Source organism: Salmo salar, chromosome 11 (genome assembly GCF_965601325.2).
Source record: "Salmo salar chromosome 11, fSalSal1, whole genome shotgun sequence".
NCBI classification, from domain to species: domain Eukaryota; kingdom Metazoa; phylum Chordata; class Actinopteri; order Salmoniformes; family Salmonidae; genus Salmo; species Salmo salar.
In genome coordinates, this window is record NC_138301.1 from 102,087,030 (window position 1) to 102,102,408 (window position 15,379).

The 15,379-nt window shown below is 44.8% G+C and overlaps 1 protein-coding gene across 4 annotated transcripts in view; it reads left to right on the forward strand.

The window, feature by feature from the left end:
- Positions 1-15,379, forward strand: part of LOC106563215 (protein unc-13 homolog B) — a 126,003-nt gene that overhangs the window by 92,231 nt on the left and 18,393 nt on the right. For all 4 annotated transcript variants that reach the window (XM_045690006.2, XM_082958197.1, XM_082958196.1 and 1 more), the window contains 11 exons: positions 1,579-1,694; positions 1,835-1,998; positions 2,682-2,832; positions 3,033-3,101; positions 3,210-3,299; positions 4,992-5,129; positions 6,577-6,707; positions 6,809-6,894; positions 11,500-11,626; positions 11,712-11,808; positions 12,768-12,911. In XM_045690006.2, coding sequence (XP_045545962.1) covers positions 1,579-1,694; positions 1,835-1,998; positions 2,682-2,832; positions 3,033-3,101; positions 3,210-3,299; positions 4,992-5,129; positions 6,577-6,707; positions 6,809-6,894; positions 11,500-11,626; positions 11,712-11,808; positions 12,768-12,911 — 1,313 coding nt within the window. The remainder of the gene's footprint in view (positions 1-1,578; positions 1,695-1,834; positions 1,999-2,681; positions 2,833-3,032; positions 3,102-3,209; positions 3,300-4,991; positions 5,130-6,576; positions 6,708-6,808; positions 6,895-11,499; positions 11,627-11,711; positions 11,809-12,767; positions 12,912-15,379) is intronic.

Sequence of the window (15,379 nt, forward strand, 5' to 3'; positions counted from 1 at the left end):
AAAGTGGAAATCCACACTACAGGCTGATCCAACTTTGATGTAATGTCCTTAAAAAAAGTCAAAATGAGGCTCAGTAGTGTGTGTGGCCTCCACGTGCCTGTATGACCTCCCTACAACGCCTGAGCATGCTCCTGATGAGGTGGCGGATGGTCTCCTGAGTGATCTCCTCCCATACCTGGACTAAAGCTTCCGCCAACCTGGACAGTCTGTGGTGCAACGTGGCGTTGGTGAATGGAGCGAGACATGACGTCCCAGATGTGCTCAATTGGATTCAGGTCTGGGGGACGGGCGGGCCAGTCCATAGCATCAATGCCTTCCTCTTGCTGACACACTCCAGCCACATGAGGTCTAGCATTGTCTTGCATTAGGAGGAACCCAGGGCCAACCGCACCAGCATATGCTCTCACAAGGGGTCTGAGGATCTCATCTCGGTACCTAATGGCAGTCAGGCTACCTCTGGCGAGCACATGGAGGGCTGTGCGGCCCCCCAAAGAAATGCCACCCCACACCATGACTGACCCACCGCCAAACCGGTCATGCTGGAGGATGTTGCAGGCAGCAGAACGTTCTCCACGGCGTCTCCAGACTCTGTCACGTGCTCAGTGTGAACCTGCTTTCATCTGTGAAGAGCACAGGGCGCCAGTGGCGAATTTGCCAATCTTGGTGTTCTCTGGCAAATGCCAAACGTCCTGCACGGTGTTGGGCTGTAAGCACAACCCCCACCTGTGGATGTCGGGCCCTCATACCACCCTCATGGAGTCTGTTTCTGACCGTTTGAGCAGACGCATGCACATTTGTGGCCTGCTGGAGGTCATTTTGCAGGGCTCTGGCAGTGCTCCTCCTTGCACAAAGGCGGAGGTAGCAGTCCTGCTGCTGGGTTGTTGCCCTCCTACGGCTTCCTCCACGTCTCCTGATGTACTGGCCTGTCTCCTGGTAGCGCCTCCATGCTCTGCACACTACGCTGACAGACACAGCAAACCTTCTTGCCACAGCTCGCATTGATGTGCCATCCTGGATGAGCTGCACTACCTGAGGCGCTTGTGTGGGTTGTAGACTCCGTCTCATGCTACCACTAGAGTGAAAGCATCGCCAGCATTCAAAAGTGACCAAAACATCAGCCAGGAAGCATAGGAACTGAGAAGTGTTCTGTGGTCACCACCTGCAGAAGCACTCCTTTATTGGGGGTGTCTTGCTAATTGCCTATAATTTCCACCTGTTGTCTATTCCATTTGCACAACAGCATGTGACATTTATTGTCAATCAGTGTTGCTTCCTAAGTGGACAGTTTGATTTCACAGAAGTGTGATTGACTTGGAGTTACATTGTGTTGTTTAAGTGTTCCCTTTATTTTTTTGAGCAGTGTGTATATGTGTGTGTGTGTGTGTGTGTGTGTGTGTGTGTGTGTGTGTGTGTGTGTGTGTGTGTGTGTGTGTGTGTGTGTGTGTGTATATATATATATATACACACACACGTGTGTGTGTGTGTCTGTAATTGGCGTTGGATTCGCAGACCTGGTTAGGGTGCCAGCTCTAGATTGAAGTAATTGATTCACTGACGTGTGTGTGGCTATTGTTACAGAGAAGAGGACAGACAAGTCAGCCGTGTCTGGGGCCATCCGTCTCCAGATTAGCGTGGAGATCAAGGGAGAGGAGAAAGTAGCTCCCTACCACGTCCAGTACACCTGTCTACACGAGGTACAACACTCAGTACATATCTCTGTTCATACAGTATGATTACTGCAGACATCACATTAAAACTAGTCCTAAACCAGCCCTAAAAGCACAGCTACATGTGTGTCTCTATATCACACTGACATTGTCTGTCTGCCTTCTAGAACCTGTTCCACCACTCAACAGACATTCTGGGCCAGGGGGTAGTGAGGATCCCCGACGCTAAAGGAGACGATGCCTGGAAGGTGTACTTTGACGAGGTGTCCCAGGAGATAGTGGATGAGTTTGCCATGCGCTACGGGATCGAGTCCATCTACCAGGCCATGACGTGAGTCAGAGGGAGCAGACCACTCTCTCGTGCAGTGTCTCTCTCGCACACTCTCCATATTGCTCTCTGTCCGTCTCCCCTTCTCCCCCCTCTCTCTAATATTAAATAACCGTTTGGTGCTGTTGTCATTCCCTGGCGGCCTGCAAATGAAGAAAAGTCAATTATAAATGGTGTTAGAATGGATCTGTCTCCATGATGTGCCATTCTTCAAACAGATGCCTGTTAACCGGGTATATCACTCACATAAAGCACACCCAGGTGGCCATCCCTCAGCTAGAATGGGGCAGGGGCTTGATGGGAGAAATGAAACAGCCGTCCCGCATAGGGAGGATTCATTCGGTGTAAGCTTGATCCCAGAGAGGGTGCTAGGTAGCTAAACATAGACCTACTCTTGTGCAGTGTTGTTATAACATGCATAACGTCCCATAATATTCTCTACTGTAGATTATTTTGTCCCACAATGAAAGAACATGTCCATCTTGTGTAAATTGGTTCAAATTACATAAACAAATTGATTGCATTATTAACATTTTGACCTGAACATTACATCAGTCATTATGATTTGTGTACAAGAGACATAATAAATACATGAATGAATAGAATCCATCAACAAACATAATTTCCCATTGAGCTGCTGTCTCCGAGTCCTCCCTGACAGTAGTGCCCTCTGCTGGTGTGTTTAGAAACTTTGCCTGCCTCTCCTCTAAGTACATGTGTCCTGGTGTTCCCGCTGTGATGAGCACCCTGCTCGCCAACATCAATGCCTTCTACGCCCACACTACCGCTTCCACCAACGTCTCAGCCTCTGACCGCTTTTCCGCCTCCAACTTTGGAGTGAGTATGGCCTGACTGACACCCCTCTCCACAATTACACCATCTTGGCTTCTACCCTGTTTTATAACACAGGATGCCTTTTTCTCAATGTATGTTTTTGTTTCCCCATCTCTCGATCATGTACAAATGTCTCTATCCTCTATAGGTCCAGATTACAGGCTCTGTTTTTACTTCTATTTTTCTTCTTTTCTCTCCAACAGAAAGAGCGCTTTGTCAAGCTCTTGGATCAACTCCACAACTCCTTACGCATTGACCTGTCCACATACAGGGTGAGTTACACAGATTTCACCTGAACCTCAAAATGCACTTTTTGGTTGAACTACATCTTCCCCTTTTTATCTCCGTGTTCCTAATGGTCCCCCTTTCTTCTCATCCAGAACAACTTTCCTGCCAGCAGTAAGGACCGTCTCCAAGACCTCAAGTCCACTGTAGACCTCCTGACTAGCATCACCTTCTTCAGGATGAAGGTAGGCTTACACCAGGGCTCAGAAGGAAATGAAACAGACTCAGGGTTCGGTTCTCTGTATAAAACAATCCAGATGTACTCCTATCTCTGATAGAACAGATAGCTCTGTTATCTTCCTTAACCTCTATGGGCTAGGTGGGACGCTAGCGTGCCACCCGTGGTGCACTCCATCAACAGCAGGTGCATTTCAAGAGCGGCAAATTTGAATCCAAATAAATGTCAAAATTCAAATTTTTCAAACATACAACTATTTTACACCCTTTGAAAGATAAACATCTCCTTAATCTAACCACGTTTTACGATTTCAAAAAGGTTTTACGGCGAAAGCATAAATTTAGAGTATGTTAGGACAGTACATTTACAAGAGTTGTGTGTAATGTTTTGTCAATTCAAAGACAGGGTCACCAAAACCATAAAACCAGCTAAAATGATGCACTAACCTTTTACAATCTCCATCAGATGACACTCCTAGGACATTATGTTAGACAATGCATGCATTTTTAGTTCTATCAAGTTCATATTTATATCCAAAAACAGCGTTTTACTATGGCATTGATGTTGAGGAAATCGTTTCCCTCCAATAACCCGGCAGTCAAGTCAGCGTCACAAATTAAATAATTAAAATTAGAAAACATTGGTAAAATATTATATTGTCATTTAAAGAATTATAGATTTACATCTCTTGAACGCAATCAACTTGCCAGATTTAAAAATAACCTTACTGGGAAATCACACTTTGCAATAATCTGAGCACTGCGCCCAGAAAAATACGCGTTGCGATACAGACTAGACGTCATGTTGGGGAGATCTAAAATCGAAAATACTATGTAAATAATCCATTACCTTTGATTCTCTTCATCAGATGTCACTTCCAGGTATCACAGGTCCATAACGAATGTAGTTTTGTTCAAAAAAGCTCATCATTTATGTCCAAAAATCTCCGTCTTGTTAGCACATGATCTAAGCCAGCCGGACTTCTCGTCATGAACGAGGGGAAAAAATATATTTACGTTCGTTCAAACATGTCAAACGTTGTATAGCATAAATCATTAGGGCCTTTTTTAACCAGAACATGAATAATATTCAAGGTGGACGAATGCATACTCTTTTATAACGTATTGGAACGAGGGTACCCAACATGAACTCGCGCGCCAGGTGTCTAATGGGACATCATCGTTCCATGGCTCTTGTTCGGTCAGATCTCCCTCCAGAAGACTCAAAACACTTTGTAAAGGCTGGTGACATCTAGTGGAAGCAATAGGAAGTGCCAAAATATTCCTCAGCCCCTGTGTTTTTCAATGGGATAGGTTTAAAGGTAATACAACACATCAGGTATCCACTTCCTGTCAGAAAATGTCTCAGGGTTTTGCCTGCCAAATGAGTTCTGTTATACTCACAGACACCATTCAAACAGTTTTAGAAACTTTAGAGTGTTTTCTATCCATATATAATAAGTATATGCATATTCTAGTTACTGGGTAGGATTAGTAACCAGATTAAATCGGGTACATTTTTTTTATCCAGACGTGCAAATGCTGCCCCCTAGCCCTAACAGGTTAACACACTGATTACAGATGTCTGTACTATGACAGTAACTCCCCACCTAAAATAATGACTGTTAATAGTGCTATGCAAGCCCTCTTTCTCGCTCTCGCTTTCCCTGAAATGCTCACCATCTCCCTCTGGTGTCCAGGTCCAGGAACTGCAGAGTCCCCCCAGAGCCAGTCAGGTGGTGAGGGACTGTGTCAAGGCCTGTCTCAACTCCACCTACGACTACATCTTCAACAACTGCCAGGAGCTGTACAGCCGCCAGTACCAGCTGCTGGACACAGTGAGTCACTCAGACCCACTCAGGTTCTACTCACTTTCTACTGCAGTGCCATGTATGTGATATCAACAGAGGTATATTTTCTTGGTGAGAACCACATTCATGTCATGCTTAGAGAGGATCTCTTGTTAAATAATGTTGAAGTAATATGGCTACAGGTTCATCTGCCTCACCTAAAGCCCATGCTGGTGGGAAGCTGCTATAGACCACCAAGTGCTAACAGTCAGTATCTTGATAATGTATGTGATATCAATAGACAGGTATAATTTCTGCGAGTTTTAAATATTGACTGGCTTTCATCAAGCTGCCCACTCAAGAAAAATCTTCAACCTGTAACCAGTGCCTGCAACCTGGTCCAGGTTAACAGTCGACCTACCAGGGTAGTTAGAAACGGCACAGGAATTGCTTTAAAGCAGTATCCAAATCCGTCGGATGTAGTGATCACAATAGTAGTCATATCTAGGAAAACCACAATTCCAAATGCTGGGACGAATATAGTGTATAAGAGGTCATACAATACGTTTTGTAGTGATTCCTATATTGTAATATTTGTTGATCTGTGGTGTGTAATGAGGAGTGGCCAGATGCTGCACTTGACACTTTTACAAAATTGCTTATTCCAGTTACTAATAAGCATGCACCCATTAAGAAAGTGACTGTAAACACTGTTAAATCCCTGTGGATTGTTGAGAAATTGAAGAACATTCAACAAGCACTTACACAAATTACTGATTGGCTGAGAGAGATTTATGCTAAAAGATGTTGTTTTGTTGGACTTCAGTGCAGCTTTTGACATTATCGATCATAGTCTGCTGATGGAAAAACATGTGTTATGGCTTTACACCCCCTGCTATATTGTGGATAAAGAGTTACCTGTCTAACAGAACACAGAGGGTGTTCTTTAATGGAAACCTCTCCAACATAATCCAGGAAGAATCAGGAATTCCCCAGGGCAGCTGTCTAGGCCCCTTACTTTTTTCATATTTTTAGAATTTTTATTTTTTAAATGATAGAAATACACCTTATGGAACAGCGGGGAACACACAGGCACATACACATGATAAGACACGCACTCTACACACACGTACACATGGATTTTGTATTGTAGATATGTGATAGTAGAGTAGTGGCTTGAGGACACACACTTAATATATTGTGAAAAGTGTTATGAAATGTAACATAATGTAATATTTTAAATTGTATATAACTGACTTAATGTTGCTGGACCCCAGGAAGAGTAGCTGCTGTCTTGGCAGCAGCTCATGGGGATCCTTAATAAATACAAATACACTAACGGACTTAATGCAGGTTATTCATATGACAAGGGATATTGCTTTAATCCAGCAGTGTTGTGTTTCATGCAGTGTTTTGTCTGGGAGTGTGGTTATGGTTGTGTTCTGGCCCAGAACAAGCTGTGTTAGTTTGACTGTGTGGTTGTGTTCTTGTCCAGCACAAAGAGGATCTTTCCCTGGAGGAGCAGGGCCCCAGCATCAAGAACCTGGACTTCTGGCCCAAACTGATCACCCTCATCGTCTCCATCGTAGAGGAGGACAGGAACTCCTACACACCCGTCCTCAGCCAGTTAGTATTAAATTAGTATTACTTAACTAATGTACTAATGATTTCTGTTTTAATGTTCTATTTCCAGTATCTAATGCTGCTCTGTGCCATTTCTCCTCCAGGTTCCCTCAGGAGCTGAATGTGGGTAAGGTGTGTGCTGAGGTCATGTGGATGCTGTTCTCCCAGGACATGAAGTATGCCATGGAGGGTGAGTCTCCACAGATTCCCTCTCAGGAACCCATGCAGACATGTCCCCTATCTGGGTCATTTTGGGGTCAAGGTCCTAAACCATGGCTACTATATCCTAGACTTACTTGGCCCTACCTGGGCCCTTTTTCTGGCTGTGTTTGCGTATGTTGTAGCTATATGGTGAAAGAATGAGCCCAAGAGGATACCTGTGGATTGTACTGTAGACCCTAAGCAACAGTAAAAGGAAAATACATCTCCCCAGTCTCTGCCGGCTCCACCCGCTGTCTGTGGCTCTTTCTCTGTCTCAGCCTTGTCTGTCTTTTCTCCTTTGTCTGTCTTTCAGTAATGGATAATGTTGATCATTACCAGTGGCTTCAGGGTAAGACTGACTAGTGAGACGATAGAGTACACCCTCTTATTATGCTATGTTACGCTACAGTAGGTGACAGTTTTCTCTTAGCCATTAGTAATCATGTATTTTAGTGTTGAATATAATTTCACTTCTACTACAGCACTACTGTGTGAATCTGACCAAAAATGTGCAGTTAGCAGTTGATGTTATTCTTTAAAAACACAGACTCCAAAGCAAATCAGGTGTGGAAAATGGGTTTATTCAAATAAGACAAATCATGCTTGGAAGTAGATGATCATTCTCCCCTGTCCAAAGTGATGCTCTCCTGTGGTTCTTTCCTGTGATTATCTTCCCAGAACAAAGGGACAGGATCTAGTTTTATAGCCCTAGCCTGTGGTGACCAATTAGAAGTCCTTGCAGTACAACTGGGCCAATGGCCAAATATTGAGTATCCTATTTCAGGCTCACCGTATAGACAAGTTCCTCCCATGTCTCTGACCCATTAATAAATAATTCCCTATTACAGAAAAAACACTATTTCCATTGATCGTTAATTCTATTGGCTTTATTCATTGTCTGGCAAGCCATTTGTATTCATCAGTTCTGTATGCCTCATCTCCATTCTATCCTCCATCTTTTCACTTCTATCTTGCTATATTTCTTCCCCCCCCCCCCATCACTCCCCTAGTCCTGTTCTCCTCCCAGAACCCCACAATAGCCGACAGTTAGATCTGTGTTTCCAGGGAAAACTGGCATTTCCAATGGAGATGCCAAGTTAATTCTCTAGGGAAGGCCATTGTTTGTTTCTTTCACTGTGGTAAAGAGAGGGGATCACTGCCGCTACCTCGCTTTCCAACCAAGGTGCGTGAATTGAGGAGCAAACTGAAGAGAATTTTAAAAACCTACCTAGGTTCTACTTTTAGCGATAAAGACACCTTTTTATTTAATTGAATTGTCCTCAGTGTTGCTGAATCTCCTCCACTTCTTTCACTGTGGTCAGAGTTCCTGACTATGTTTTACATATTCTGGCTGTTCTCTCATTTCATTGCTGAGGTTAGAGAATACTTTTTAATGCTTGGAGAAGAATAGGGAGCAAGCTACACTGAAGCTGAGAATGGAGAGAGGAATGAAGGCGTGAGGGATAAAGAGAGCTGTATCCCAGGGGAGGATGGAGGAGTTCTGGGGATGTGTGATACAGTAAAGCCCCGTGCAGAGCGAGAGAGCAGTATGTGCTGGGTGTGAAAGCTGCTTATGTCTTCCAGGACCTCTCTATAACTCCTCTCCCTACAGGTGGACTGTATATCTCTAAGTAGTATCTCCACTTCCCTCTGTCCACATGAAAATGTTCACACTCTCCCAATGACAGATCTCTCAGCGATTACAGCTGTGTCTTTCTGGGTAATTCTCTGAGCTTTGCTCACCTGGACTGCACAATATCTGCACATTATTCTTAAAAAAATTCTTCAAGCTCTGTCAAGTTGGTTGTTGATCATTGCTAGACATCCATTTTCAGGTCTTCCCATCGATTTTCAAGTCGATTTTATGTTAACCTCTATGGGCTAGGTGAGACGCTTGCGTCCCACCTACTCAACAGCCAGTGTAATCCCGTGGCGCGTTATTCAAATTCCTAAAAAATGCAAAAACTTCAATTTTTCAAACATATGACTATTTTACACCATTTTAAAGACAAGACTCTCGTTAATCTAACCACACTGTCCGATTTCAAAAAGGCTTTACAACGAAAGCAAAACATTAGATTATGTCAGCAGAGTACCCAGCCAGAAATAATCAGACACCCATTTTTCAAGCTAGCATATAATGTCACATAAACCCAAACCACAGCTAAATGTAGCACTAACCTTTGATGATCTTCATCAGATGACAACCCTAGGACATTATGTTATACAATACATGCATGTTTTGTTCAATCAAGTTCATATTTATATCAAAAAACAGCTTTTTACATTAGCATGTGACTAGCATGTGACTAGCATTCCCACCGAACACTGCCGGTGAATTTACTAAATTACTCACGATAAACGTTCACAAAAAGCATAAATTATTTTAAGAATTATAGATACAGAACTCCTCTATGCACTCGATATGTCTGATTTTAAAATATATTTTCGGTGAAAGCACATTTTGCAATATTCTCAGTAGATAGCCCGGCATCACAGGGCTAGCTATTTAGACACCCAGCAAGTTTAGCACTCACCAAAGTCAGATTTACTATAAGAAAAATGTTATTACCTTTGCTGTCTTCGTCAGAATGCACTCCCAGGACTTCTACTTCAATAACAAATGTTGGTTTGGTTCAAAATAATCCATTGTTATATCCAAATAGCGGCGTTTTGTTCGTGCGTTTAAGACACTATCTGAAAGGGTAAATAAGGGTGACGAGCATGGCGCAATTCGTGACAAAAAAAATCTAAATATTCCATTACCGTACTTCGAAGCATGTCAACCGCTGTTTAAAATCAATTTTTATGCCATTTTTCTCATAAAAAAGCGATAATATTCCGACCGGGAATCTGCATTTAGGTAAACAGACGAAAGAAAATAAAGCATGGGGTCGACTCGGGCACGCGCCTAAGCCCATAGTACTCTGATCGGCCACTTGCCAAACGCGATAAAGTGTTTCAGCCAGAGGCTGCCTCGATATCGTTCAGCTTTTTCCCGGGCTCTGAGAGCCTATGGGAGCCGTAGGAAGTGTCACGTTATAGCAAAGATCCTCAGTCTTCAATAAAAAGAGCCAAGATGAAACACAACTTGTCAGACAGGCCACTTCCTGCATGTAATCTTCTCAGGTTTTGGCCTGCCATATGAGTTCTGTTATACTCACAGACACCATTCAAACAGTTTTAGAAACTTTAGGGTGTTTTCTATCCAAAGCCAATAATTATATGCATATTCTAGTTACTGGGCAGGGGTAGTAACCAGATTAAATCGGGTACGTTTTTTATCCGGCCGTGTCAATACTGCCCCCTAGCCCTAACAGGTTAAGTGAAACTGTAACTAGGCCACTCAAGAACATTCAAGGTCGTCTTGGTAAGCAGCTCCTGTGTATATTAGACCTTGTGTTTTAGGTTATTGTCCTGCTGAAATGAGAATTTGTCTCCCAGTGTCTGTTGCGAAGAAGACTGAACCAGGTTTTCCTCTAGGATTTTGAATGTGCTTAGCTCTATTCTGTTTCTTCTTCTAAAAGACAACTCCCTAGTAATTGCAGATAACAAGCATACCCATAACATGATGCAGCCACCACCATGCTTGAAAATATGAAGTTGTACTCTGTAATGTATTGGATTTGCCCCAAACATAACACTTTGTAGTTGTATACATAAAGTACATTCCTTTGCCAATTGTTTTTCAGTTTTACTTTAGTGCCTGATTGCAAACAGGATGCATCCTTTTCACTCTGTCATTTAGGTTAGTGTTGTGGAGTAACTACAATGTTGTTGAGCCATCCTCAGTTTTCTCCTCTCACAGCCATTAAACTCTGTTACTGTTTAAAAGTCACCATTGGCCTCATGGTGAAATCCCTGAGCGATTTCCTTCCTCTCCAGCAGCGGAGTTAGGAAGGATACCTGTATCTTTGTAGTGACTGGGTGTATTGATACACCATCCAAAGTGTAATTAATAACTTCACCATGCTCAAAAGGATATTCAGTGTCTGCTTTTTTTTATTTTTTGTTATTTATTTTTTATAACCCATCTACCAATAGGTGCCCTTTGCGAGGCATTGGAAAACTTCCCAGGTCTTTGTGGTGGAATCTGTGTTTGGTTCCACAGTTTAGCAGTGAATTTCATACAGATAATTGTATGTGTGGGGTACAGAGATGGGGTAGTCATTCAAAAATCGTGTTAAACACTATTATTGCGCACAGAGTGAGTCCATGCAATTTTTTGTGATTTGTTAAGCACATTTTTACTCCTGAACTTATTTAGGCTTGCCATAACAAAGGGGTTGAGTACTTATTGACTCAAGACATTTCAGCCTTTCATTTTTTATTAATTTGTAAAAATGTGTAATAGCATAATTCCACATTGACATTATGGGATATTGTGTGTAGGCCAGTGAAACTAAATCTCAATTTCATCCATTTAAAATTGAGGGTATAACACAACATTTTGAAAAAGTCAAGGAGTGTGAAAACTTTCTGATGGCACTGTACATGGGTGCCTATTTATGCACACTTGTACACACTCAGACATGCGCACAAACACACACACACTTAGAGAGACAAACTCCCACTGGTGTGTTTGTCCCCACAGAGCATGAGAAGAACCGGCTGTGTAAGAGTGCTGACTACATGAACCTGCACTTCAAGGTCAAGTGGCTGTACAACGAGTATGTGAAGGACCTGCCAAACTTCAATAGGGTTGTCCCCGACTACCCATCGTGAGTTAACCATGACTTTTCTAAACTTAACAGAAATGTCTAAAAAGAGGTTCACCCTTTTTTACCCCTTACTTCATTCTTTCAGGTGGTTCTTACAGTTTGTGCTTCAGTGGCTGGATGAGAATGAGTATGTTTCCATGGAGTTCATGCATGGAGCTCTAGAGAGAGACAAGAAAGATGGAGTGAGTAACTGGTAGTAGTTATTTAAGCAATAAGGCACAAGGGGATGTGGTATATGGTCTATATACCATGACCCAGGGCTGTTCTTAGGCACAACGCAACACAAAGTGCCTGGAAACAACCCTTAGCCATATACCACAAACCCTGAGGTGCCTTATTGCTATTATAAACTAGTTACCAATGTAATTAGAACCGTAAAAATGAATGGTTTATCATACCCGTGGTATACGGTCTGATATACCACGACTTTCAGCCAATCAGCATTCAGGGCTCGAACCACCCAGTTTATAATTAAGCAATAAGGCACGAGGGGGTGTAGTATATGGCCAATATACCATGGCTAAGGGCTGTTCTTAGGCATGACGCATCGCAAAGTCTGATATATCACGGCTGTCAGCCAATCAGCATTCAGTGCTCGAACCACCCAGTTTATAATTCCCTATAGCGCATGGTATATCAGCATGGTAGAATTCAATGGCAATTAGTTCATTCTTACATGCTTTGTTTGAGCTGCTTTTGAAAGCAAAGTGGAATTAAAAACATTTATTGGCATTGTTGAATTCGATTTTCATGCTAGGACTGATGGTTTGGTTAGCTAAACAGTTTTAACTGTTTGGTTACCAATGCAACTACTGTAGCTATCTAGTAAACTTTCTAACTTCTTCAGTGGAGGTTGAACTAATTTCTACAGACAAGTGAACACATTTCTAGTGGCAAATGTGTTGAATTATAAAATGGATAATCAACTCGGGGCTCTATGCGTTCTCTGGAAAATAATGCAACTCCGTGCAAGGTCAGTTCCACTCCTTCCACTGTGGAAGGTGTCATGGAACACTGCTTCCACATTGTTCATTATTTTCGATAAAACGCGTAGCCCCTCGTTGATTATCCCTTACATCTTTGTCAGTTATTCACTATAAACTATATAGTTACCTTTGTGTCCGTCCCCTTCTCCTCCCAGTTCCAGCAGACATCTGAGCATGCTCTTTTCTCCTGCTCGGTGGTGGACGTCTTCACCCAGCTCAACCAGAGCTTTGAGATCATCAAAAAACTGGACTGTCCTGACCCCAAGGTCATGGCTCATTACAGCCGACGATTCGCCAAGGTAACCTTATCCTCTGCATTGTACCTACCTACCTGTCAGAACTGTGTGTACTGTAGACCAATGCCTGGAGGGATAGATTGCTCTCTATCTCCACCCTCTGTGAGATTCATGTTAGGGAGCCTCGTCCTGAGTCATGCTTGATTTGGAGTTTTTGCTTGAAATGTTTTTCAAACAATGGCAGGCAGAGTTTGGCATTTGCTCAAACTAGTGTTGTGTTTGAGACCACCAAAAGCGAGACTGATTCAAGACCGAGACCACCTAAAGCGAGACCGATTCAAGACCAAGACCGGAGCAAATCGAGACCGAGTCAAGACCAAGACCAGACCAGACCGAGTCAAGACCGAGACCGGGGGGGGGGGAGACCGAGTCGAGACCGGGGGGGGGGGTGCGCGAGACCGAGACCGGGGGGGGGGGGGCAAGACCGAGTCGAGACCGAGACGGGGGGGATGAGGTCGAGACCGAGACGGGGGGATGAGGTCGAGACCGAGACGGGGGGATGAGGTCGAGACCGAGACGGGGGGATGAGGTCGAGACCGAGACGGGGGGATGAGGTCGAGACCGAGACGGGGGGATGAGGTCGAGACCGAGACGGGGGGATGAGGTCGAGACCGAGACGGGGGGATGAGGTCGAGACCGAGACGGGGGGATGAGGTCGAGACCGAGACCGGGGGGGGGGGGGGCGAGTCCGAGTCGAGACCGGGGGGGGGGGGGCGAGTCCGAGTCGAGTCCGAGACCGGGCGGGGGGGCGAGACCGAGTCGAGACCGAGACCGGGCGGGGGGGCGAGACCGAGTCGAGACCGAGACCGGGCGGGGGGGCGAGACCGAGTCGAGACCGAGACCGGGCGGGGGGGCGAGACCGAGTCGAGACCAACAATGGCAGGCAGAGTTTGGCATTTGCTCAAACTAGTGTTGTGTTTGAGACCACCAAAAGCGAGACTGATTCAAGACCGAGACCACCTAAAGCGAGACCGATTCAAGACCAAGACCGGAGCAAATCGAGACCGAGTCAAGACCAAGACCGGACCGAGTCAAGACCGAGACCGGGGGGGGGCGAGACCGAGTCAAGACCGAGACGGGGGGGGATGAGACCGAGTCAAGACCGGGCGGGGGGGCGAGACCGAGACGAGACCGAGACCGGGCGGGGGGGGGCGAGACCGAGACGAGACCGAGACCGGGCGGGGGGGGGCGAGACCGAGACGAGACCGAGACCGGGCGGGGGGGCGAGACCGAGACGAGACCGAGACCGGGCGGGGGGTCGAGACCGAGACGAGACCGAGACCGGGCGGGGGGTCGAGACCGAGACCGAGACCGGGCGGGGGGGCGAGACCGAGTCGAGACCGGGCGGGGGGGCGAGACCGAGTCGAGACCGAGACCGGGCGGGGGGGCGAGACCGAGTCGAGACCGAGACCGGGCGGGGGGGCGAGACCGAGTCGAGACCGAGACCGGGCGGGGGGGCGAGACCGAGTCGAGACCGAGACCGGGCGGGGGGGGCGAGACCGAGTCGAGACCGAGACTGCAGTTCTGTCAAATCATCACCATAACAAAATGTTCAGTATTTCTGTGTTCATATTTCAGAACAACATATGGATTCTTTAGACATTCAGAATAAATGCATGATGAGGGAAAATAGAGCCACTCTCTACAAATTATTACTAACCCAAATATAGTGTGGCCTTCTACGCTTTCAGAGAAAGATTTACTAGATTTATAATATTAAAACAATAATTATTATATTATTATTTTCAATGATGTTCTGATTTAAGCTCTTCAGTTTTTGTTAGAAAGGAACGGGTTAAAACTAAAGAGAAAAAAAGTTCTAATCAGGATTTGTATTTTGTGGTCTCTGGGGAGATAAATCTAGCTAGCTAAGTCAGCCATTGGGACTTCTTGAAGGCCAACAGGTCACTGTGCAATAGGGAGCAGTAATTTTCCCACGGTCTAGCTAGCTATCTTTTGTTGTCGGCTAGTGTGCAGCGGCTACAGCAGGTGTTATCAAAGAGAATGTTGTTAATTTGTTAGCGTCTCCCTTTTCAAGAAGAACTTTCAACAATAACATAAGTTTCAAATGATCATCTGGTGAGTGGAACTGTGTTTTTTTTTTATTGCAGCTCGCGTGTTTACTCTTTCAAAATAACTTGCACTACATAACCATAAGTATGTGGACACCTGCTTGTCAAACATCTCATTCCAAAATCATGGGCATTAATATGAAGTTGGTTCCCCCTTTGCTGCTATAACAGCCTCCACTCTTTTGGGAAAGCTTTCCACTAGATGTTGGAATATTGCTGCGGGGACTTGCTTCCATTTAGCCACAAGAGCATTAGTGAGGTCGGGCACTGATGTTTGGCGATTTAGGCCTGGCTCTCAGTCAGCGTTCCAATTTATCCCAAAGGTGTTAGATGGGGTTGAGGTCAGGGCTTCCACACCGAACTCGAAAAACTCTTTCTGTGTGGACCTCACTTTATGCA